The 9,546-nt window shown below is 39.4% G+C and overlaps 1 protein-coding gene across 1 annotated transcript in view; it reads right to left on the minus strand.

Moving 5' to 3' along the window:
* ARID4A (AT-rich interaction domain 4A) overlaps positions 1 to 9,512 on the minus strand; it is a 42,592-nt gene extending 33,080 nt beyond the window's left edge. The window contains 4 exon segments of the mRNA XM_010712085.3: positions 4,838 to 4,928; positions 5,763 to 5,828; positions 8,189 to 8,299; positions 9,397 to 9,512. Of these exon segments, the coding sequence (XP_010710387.2) occupies positions 4,838 to 4,928; positions 5,763 to 5,828; positions 8,189 to 8,299; positions 9,397 to 9,402 (274 nt within the window). The 5' untranslated portion in view covers positions 9,403 to 9,512.
* Between the last annotated feature and the right edge of the window lie 34 nt (positions 9,513 to 9,546).

The following is a 9,546-nucleotide window of genomic DNA, read 5'->3' on the forward strand; positions in this document are numbered from 1 at the left end:
TTTGAGATGTTATAGTAATCTTACTATCATTACAGAGATTTGGAAGGAAAAAAAACCACCTCCCTGCATTTAGCAAATCAGTACAGTATTACTGTATTGTACCTCTACAGTGTTATTTATACACAATAACTTTTTATAAGGCACTGTCCACATTGTAACAAAGATGGTTTACAAGCAAAGGTTCCATGCCACGAGTTGTAGCAAGGCTCAGTTGCTATACTTCCCCTCCCACAGCTGCTCCTCTACCTGCAGGTGCTGGAGCACAAAATGCTCTGCTGCTCTTCTATTTCCCAGATTCTTCAGAAAGCAACCAACACAGCTATGGCACAGTTCTGCGCGTGCTGCAGACACATCCACGGTACGCCCCGTGGAGTGATTCTGGTAAATACGGGATTTCTTCAAAATCCAAGCAAGCAGCATTTTGGAGACGAAAAGAAAAAAGTGGTGGTGGCTCAGGGAGGATTGCAGCACCAGTGAAGTGGGGGTGACTGGACACTTCCCCTGCCACACTTGTCCTTTAGGATTCCTGGGTGACGCACGCATAGCCAGAAGATGAAGCGATGCTTCTGGACTGTACAACTCAACAGGATGCTGGGAAGAAGAACTGGTCCAACCAGCCACACAAACATGACTCCAGCCTTGCACGTACTACAAAAAGCCTGCTGTAGACGTTATGAAAAGACAAACTGGCAAGCCTCTGGAATGGATGAAATCTAGTGACTGATAGCTTCTATCACCCTCCAGACAGCAGTAAGGCTGCACTACCCAACATTTCCTAAATGTGACACCCCACAGTGACACAACCTGTGGCCAAAATCTCATTTCCACAACAACCCAGACCACCCAAACTTCACCTGCATAGGCATAAGCAGTCAAGTATCAACCCCCCACATCCAGCACACACTCTCAGATACCAGCATTCCCTGCAAAATGCCCCAGTGACCACAAGAGAGGAGGAGGTTATCCCATGTGAATCTGCAGGGCAGCCCAAGCAAGGGTAGGGGGCTCAGAGGTCTCACAAGTGGTGTTTGGCCCTCAGCAAAACCAGATGGGCCACTCTGATGTACAGCACTGCACCAGAGCCAAAAAAGGAAACTCTTCTGGCTTTGCAGATTCACGCAGCATTTAAAAGAATGAGCAAAATTAATTACTATTTATACTAAAATATTCTGCCATTTCAAGGTAATTTTAAAGAAGATGTCTTACATAAAAGCCTGAAAGCCATACTTCTCAAAGAAAAAAAACCACACTCCTTTTTACTCCAAATGGTATAAAAAACACTACTGTGGCAGCAAAGTCTACTAGAAACCACAAGTGCTCATCAACGGTTTTAACTTCTGTATTTTCCTTACGTTTCAGAGGTAAAATGATTAAAGCTAGCTGTATGTCTTCTCTTTCTTTAGAAAGACTTTTCCATGATTTTATCTTTCAAAAGACATGATGCAAGGCTCAATGTATTCGGTCTGGTTTTACTTTCATTGAAAGCTGTAGCAGTGGTTAAATTGCAAATCTTCAACAAGAGACCTAAGCACATGCAGGTTACTGGTATTATCAAAAGGAAGATGATACTTGTTTTGATGAGGCAAGAAAAGAGACTGATTTAACAGCAACTCTTCAGACTGAAGAACTGAAATACAGTTTTGTACTTTTATGTAGACACTACGCTGCTTTCAGCTTTGAAAAGAAGTTATATGAAAGTGTTTCCTTAAACTTATACACAAGGATTTCTGTTTTGTGACATTCTGGTAATGGTAGTAAAACTCCAGAAAAGATTACAGAAGGAAAATATAACTATGTGCAGTGTGATGTTTGACCTGTTTTACAAATTAACAGAGAATCAGGTGGGTGTACACAAAGTTAGCAGTAATTCAAATGTGGCTCAGCTGAAAACAGATCTGACAGACTGCTCTAATGCTGGGTAATTATCACTTAGCAATATATCCAGCACTTCAAAAGCATCAATGCAGCACTTCAAAAAATTGCAAGTTCATTTAAAATAATTAAGTTTTAAAAGACTAAAAACTCAACTGAGCCATTTGTTACCCAAAGGACTTACACTGCTAGCCCTGCCATCTCTCTCTAGATTCTATCAAGCACACAAGGGCTGAGTTGTGCAACTCAGTTTTCCAGCCTTAGTTAAGTCTTCACCCCCAACAGCTGTGTCTCTTCACCTACTCGTGCACTCAGAGATTTTTGAAGGCATTTCAAGTACTCCAGTTGAAAATTTCAACATGACTAAATGGCTACAGTAACACCATTACTATATGTGGTTACCAGGTGAAACAGCCATTTCAGAGCAGCTACCATTATTAAAAAAAAAAAAAAAAGAGATCCTTACTTATTTTGGGCAGATGAACACCACTGACAGGCAGAACTAATGTTAGAAGAGATTTTGTGGATCTGTTATGCTGGTGACAAAAGCAAATTATTATTTATTTATTAACCCACATATATTACTGATCTCTCTACCCGTATCAGTCCTAGTTTTACATCACAAGAGGTGATGATCCATAAAACAGAAATTAAATGCTACAGGAGAAGCATGTACTAAAAGCAAGTTTTCTCCTGTGCTTTCCGACTCAAGCCTGACCACGGTTCAGGAAAACATTTCAGAACTGGAAAAGCTGTTTAATCCACTTCCCTTTCAACTTTTTAGCTTTGACTGAATCGGTCAATAAGGCTGCCAAGGAGCACAGGCCACCATCTATTAAAGGGGAACCAATTCAACTCTTGTTTACTTGACAGCAACATAAACATACACTCCATACTTATCCAAAGCTTTCTACAAAGTTACAATGGGAGAAGCAGGCTAAAAAAAAAAGGCTTATTTCTCACACTGACATTTCTGTACTCAAGCTACAGCATTTCCACAATTATCCAAGTTAAATAGCCAAGTTATGAAGATACAAAATTCTCAAACTGCTTACCTTGGTCAACATTACCTCTGCTTTCAGTATCAATAAACACGACAGCATGTACCACTCGTGACAATTTTAGTAAGATCTAAATGCAATTCCAGCAACTGCATTTTCAGATGTATGGGTACAGATATCCTGTGTGCCACATTACACACTGACTTATCATGGAATTACTTAAATCCCCTCTCATTCCCAGCAGCTCCGAAGTTCTACAAAATCCTAGCAGCCTTAATAAATTTGCATATGAAAAAACATGCAACTTTATTTTCCTCTATTCTATCTGTCTAAAGATGAAAAAAGGTAGTAGAGGTTCATCAAGTACGTTACATTGTAGTGTAAGGCCAAAAGGACTCAGAAATAAGTCTGCCTTTTCCACCTGAGTACCACAACTTTGCAGCTTAATCTGGAATCTAGAGCAATGCACATCCTTGAAAGGGGGAAAAAAAAAAAAAAAGATCACAGGATCACAAAATAGTTAAGGTTGGAAAGGAGCTCTGGAGGTCATAGAATGGCCTGGGTTGCAAAGAAGCACAATGCTCATCCAGTTTCAACCCCCTGCTATGTGCAGGGTCACCAACCAGCAGCCCAGGCTGCCCAGAGCCACATCTAGCCTGGCCTGGGCCACTTCCTGATATTTGCTAACGATATATGACAATTAAAAAAATAAAACTGCAAAGAGCAGTGAGCACTGTCAACTGGAAGGTCAACCAGTTTATATTTACAGCATGCAATAATAATAAATGTCTCGCGATAAACTCTTCCAAATTATTTCCATTGATCCCTTATGTTGATCCCATCAAAGACTAAATAATCTCACCTACTGCAAAGGGAAAGTACTGTCCATCTTCAAACAAACAACACAAAATCAAAATCAAACTGATATCCCACGCTATACGGGACTCTTCAGCACGGTACTGAAGAATATGAAGATAAACCTCAACTATCTGTATGTAAGGATATTAAGAAGAAACAAATACAGAACAAATATTGTGGAGCAGAATGGCAGAATATACACCACAATTAAGAATGGTGCGTTTCCTCCAAGTTGGATACTTGCAAAGCTATTTGATCCAGTTACTGTGGTTGTTTTTGTTTGCTGATATAGTATCACCTGAATGTTGCTGGCCTTTCCAGTGACAGAGCTATTTCAGAAAAGCCTAGATATCAGAATGAGCAATTCTATTTATTCAAAATAATGAAGTTTCTCTTGTAGTGAATCCTTATTCAACACTGACATTTTGATGATTGTGCATTTTGAGGTTTGTGTCAGTAACTAAAAAACGCAGCCTCCTGCAGGAGAAGCAAATTTGTTTCCTATTTTACTTTAGATTGAATCATTATTTGAAAAAGTTTTAAGGCAACAGTTAATTTTAAGGTACAAAAAAAGGTCCCATCTTTTCTTTTTAGGTGCAATGGCAATTTCTTAAAAAATAAGCTCCTTTCTTCTGTTACTTCATACAAAACACAACCCTCAACTTTCAACTCTACACAAAACAGAGGAACCAATTCCAAAGGTATAGAAGCTATGGGTGCTGCTGCTGCTTTTATAAGACTGCATACAGAGAAAGAACACTTGCAGTCCAGTCAGTCAATACGTGTCACAAATATTCAGCCAGAAGTGCTATTTTGAAGTTTGTCTTAAAATCTGCAAAAGCCATTCTGAATTCCATTGAGTGAAACCACCATCAGCGTATGGATGTTGTGCCAAATAAAACTTGTCTGCTGAGTCCTTTGCTACAGCCTCCTTCAACATCAAATTATTATTCTATTTTTAAGGAAACAAGACCTGGAAGACTTAAAGTTCCCTTCAAAATCTCAGCTCTTACAAAACAGAATATAATTACTTACGTTATTATCTATAATTAGAAACGTATTATTCAAAGATTAGAGACTGTCAACGAAAGCATGTGGCTACTTACCTACAGTATACCAACTAGCATCTGTTAACTTGCTGATAACAGCTTCTTGAAAGGATCCATCAGGCATTTTGGTTTCAACCATTGCACCAACCTGCAAAAAGGGGTATTCCCAAGGTTACACATAATCCAGAACTCAAATGAAGGAGACAGAACTCACGTAAGCATTAATTCTTCTAGTAAGGCAGGTTTTTATTTTGATAATGTTGAAGATTCATTTTAGCTAAATGTTATTTTGTGAAATGTAGTTACATAGCTGGTAAGAATAAAGGCTCTTAAGGTGAACTCTGGTTAGATAATAAAGCAGCAAGGATGTTGGGACAACTAATTTCAGCATGATTATCCCGTAACAAGAAACAATACAAGGCTAAGTGGAAATAAATATTCAACTATTCAATCAAGTAACTCTTATTTCACTGTTGATGTGTGTTACTACTGTTCCTTACACTTTAAAACACTTCTAACATTATTCTTTATTGATGCACCATCAGCTAGATCAGACTTTAACACACAATAGTGTTTGTGCAGGAGCTACTAAAGATGATCTCTAAAAATTTGCAGTCAGTGTTCTATAATGCAGCTGTTTTAGCAGACAACTTTCAGCTTCTGTAAAAACACAAATCAACGTGCATTTTTATATAAAATACATCAACTACTTTAAAAACACTTCTAGAGCACTCATGGTTATTACTGTCTAACAGGCTTGAAATTACCTTCGTGGAATCAGGATCTCTGTTGCTTATAACAGGTCCCAAAAGCAGCATGTGCAGTTCTGTTGGCATATGAAGCATGCTACATGGAGAACACAAAGAGCCTCCAAAAACTACAAGAGTTAGGACTATTCAGAATTAACCCAACCAAAAGCAATGGGCCTCCTCCTGTTGATTTACTATTTGATAAGGCAATAAAAGGCATGCAATATACATACTCTTAGAGGTCCTTTCACTTGATCATCTTGAACTAACTGAGTTGAGTTATCCCCCTTCAGGACCACCTGAAAGACATTCATAAACTTGTTTATGCATTCCTTATTTGTAATGGCATATAAATGTCTAAAAACAGAAGTAGTAATGCAGAAAATCAACATTTTCTCCATCAAACACAGTCAAACATTACTGTGAATGCAAAACCCTCAGCGTGGATGGCCTTATTCACAGGAAGGCCCAAGCAGCACACTGAACACTAGCCTGAAACACTACAGTCAAAGAAGAGGGCAAATGAAACAACAGGTGCTCCAATGAAAAGAACTTAAGCTTTTGATGTGAGTTTAGATATTGATGCACCCCGGGGTACACCTGGAACTGAGCCTAGAGATCAGATGATTCATGTGCTTTTTTTCTACTTTACCCACAGCACTTCACTGACAACACACTGAGTACTGAACTGCAATCAAAATACAATGCTCTCTGTGTTAAAAACTTATTGAGAAATCACTGAGCAGACCACACCACCACCACTGCTGCTACCATGAACAGGAGAAAGTTTCTATGGTAAAGATGCGAACCACGAAGAGCGTGATTAAAATAAGGATCGGTTGAAAAAGAGGAAGTCAAACACTTTTCCCTTTAAAATCCTGTGTTTGAGAGAGCATCATGACACAGAAAGAACAGAAGCCTGTGCAAGTTGAATCCCTGAGTTTGCACAGACTCAGCTCACAAACATAGAAGATGAACATTCAGATGTTAGCAGATAAATTGTTTCACTGCCATTTTCTATAGCAAAAAGACCTACCTGAGTACCCAGGATGTACTAACAAACAATTCCCAAATTCCTATCCTTTTTCAGGAATCAAAAATCCAAGGAATTTCCACCAATAAAGATGTCCAGTTTTTGTGCTCCCCTCTCTTTACCAGATAAGCACAATTTATATTTCAGCTGTATTTATAAAAACCAGTAGCACGTTGAAATGCACTCTGCAGTAATATGAATTCATAATAACCACTTCAGTTAGTTTTTATTTACAATTCTCTATCAGTATTGAGATGAATACAAGTAGTCCTGCTACTCAGGAAAAGCCTGATGGACTCTCTGGACTTAAGAGGTACACTGGGCTGTGCACACACTCTCTTCATTAAAATATCAGGCTTATTGCTACAACTGTTCTTTTACAATTCAGACACAGCGACAGGAATTGTCACCAAGTCAGAGCAGCCTCGTGTATCTGCAAGTCTTACCATGGAGTAATAAAGCATATCATCTGATAAAGAAACACACACCTACAAACAGCCTTAATACTCAGACACTCAGACCAAAAACACAGATAGAAAAATGAAGGCTGTCAGTTCAGGAAGGGCAGCACGCTGCTTTCTAGGAAGCAACTCATTCACACAGATTTCAAAGCAAGGCACAAATTTCTAAAAGTACTCACTAAGAACAGGAGAAAAGACTGAAAGATCTGAACTGGTTGGTTTTTTAAATCATGACAAGAACTCTGATATAAGTGATGTGCTCTACCTATGTAACTGAAGAGGCTGACAGCTTGCCCTACTTGATCTAAGCATTAAAGCACATGAAAACTTAGATGTGTAGTTATAAAAAGAAGCTTTCATCTCTATTTAGCAAGGTTTTGAGGGTCACTAATGCCTTATTTACATATCCTGGACAGTTATCTAGAAGTGGAAAGAACTTAAGGGAACAAACCAAGCTCTATATTTACTTTGCATTCTTAACTTTTATTTAACTCTTGTTTTCCCACATTAGCATTAACAATAGAACTGCAACAGTAAAATAATGACCTCCATTTTTGTTTGTTTTAGCATAAGACCTGTAAATATAAATGAATATTAAGTGTCAGTACTATGCTTGCACAGGAACGTAGCTACAGTTTTGCATGCTGCTTTGAAAGCAGCAGCAAGATGCTGGAAACTAACAAATATTCTCCTGGACATCTTGAAAACCTGATCTAAAAAGGTTCTTTTGCCATCTTTTTTTTGTTCTTACGTTGATTTATTATAGCACAGCCTCTCAAGTAAAATTGACTGTCAGTTGGAATGAAAGGGAATTTTTGCTTCTAAGAGTTTGTTCTTATTACTCATGTAAAGCCGTAAGTCTCTAGGAAAACCTTCAAAACTGACTGCTGTGAAACTGATGCATTCATAAACAGGAGACAACTGTGATCAGGAAGTGAGCAGCACAGACAGGTAATGTTTAAGCCCAGTCCTGTTTCAGCATCCTCCTGAACAAAGATTTGGTAAAATAACAACACGAAAATCGTAACTGCACAAACATTCAAATGCTCTTATATCTCAACCAGTAAAGCAATGAACATTCCCTAATCTTCAGGATTTTGATCTTCTCTGACAGCTCTTTCAACACAGTGCTTTAACAAAGCCAGTACAAACCACAGCACACTACCTTGACTTTCACAAGCCTTTTCACTGTCTTAATCTTTGCCTCGCAGAAGGCACCACGGTACTTGGCACTGACATCCGTTCCCACTGTCAGGTAGGCAGGCTCATCTGCTGCCTAGTGAGGAGCAAAAAAAAAAAACAAAAAAAACAGGAACAAAGTTTAGTTCTTAGTTCTTTTTACAGCTGTAGTATTGCACATTCGATTTTCCATCTGAACTTCTTCATCACTACGTGACAAACAACATCTGTATTCAGAACTGCCATCAGACTGCTCTTTAAATAAGTAAAGAAACAAGTTACAGGAAGTTCTGCTTCACACAGTGAGGTTGACCCCTGATTCTGTCAGCCTAATTGCTCTCCCAGTGTAAAGGACCAACAAAAAAACACCTTCTCACTTTCTATGTTATGCTCGGCATAGCTCTGGGGGTGCTGAGCTCATATTAAAGAGCCTCATTATAAAAGGGGTAATAATAATCGATAAAAATGACAATTAACTCAGAAGAATTAAAGAAGGGAAATCTTTCAACAGCAGAACTGCAGCATAAAAGATAACTGCGCTTTTTCCTGTTGAAAGCAATTTGGTGAGGCAGAAAATCTGAGGCTGCTATCATACCAATATCTACAATTACGTCTATACCATTCTATATATAGGAGCTTTTCTCCTGCTGACTAAACGGAGACCACTAGAGAGATTTACTCTCATCTTTGAGAGCAGTTGTTAACTACTGTTTTTTTCTTGAAATCCTTTATGAAAGCTGAACCGCCTCGTTAAGGGGAAGAACTATTTCTCCTCACCTTTTCCTTAATCTGGACTTTATTACTTCAAAACCTCACTTTATTGGGCGTGTGAGAAGCGGTAAACAAGGCCAGAAGCAGCACGCCAAAACGTCCATCGAGACAGGAAATCAACGCACAACATTAAGGAACTGTTTTGCTGCTGTTTAATTGAAGGCAAGAAAAGTTTCTTTCTCTTTTGTGCACTGCCCCGTCTTTGTACTGGCAAAAAAAAAACCAAAACCCAGCAGCAGCACAGGCGGGACAAAAGCTGTGGTTTTGCAAACTTGCAATAGCAGCTGCTGATGCAGGAATCATTTAAAGGCAGCACTCCGAGGACAGCGACTCAGAGCGTTTCCAGACAACTGCAGCAAGAGCAGCGGCGAAAAACGAAATTACCTCAAGGAAAGGAAAAGGGGAGAGAGAGAGAGTTCCTACCTTCATTTTTCCCGGTTATGCGAGGGATTCCAGCTCCGAGCCGTCTCCTCGCCGCACAGCCGGGCAGGGAAGCGCTGCAACACAAGAGCGGGATCGGCCGAGGGTCTGCGGCCGTCAGAGGGCGGCGGGCGGGAGCCTCCGCCCGTCCCG

This window comes from Meleagris gallopavo, chromosome 5 (genome assembly GCF_000146605.3).
Source record: "Meleagris gallopavo isolate NT-WF06-2002-E0010 breed Aviagen turkey brand Nicholas breeding stock chromosome 5, Turkey_5.1, whole genome shotgun sequence".
In the NCBI taxonomy this organism is placed as follows: domain Eukaryota; kingdom Metazoa; phylum Chordata; class Aves; order Galliformes; family Phasianidae; genus Meleagris; species Meleagris gallopavo.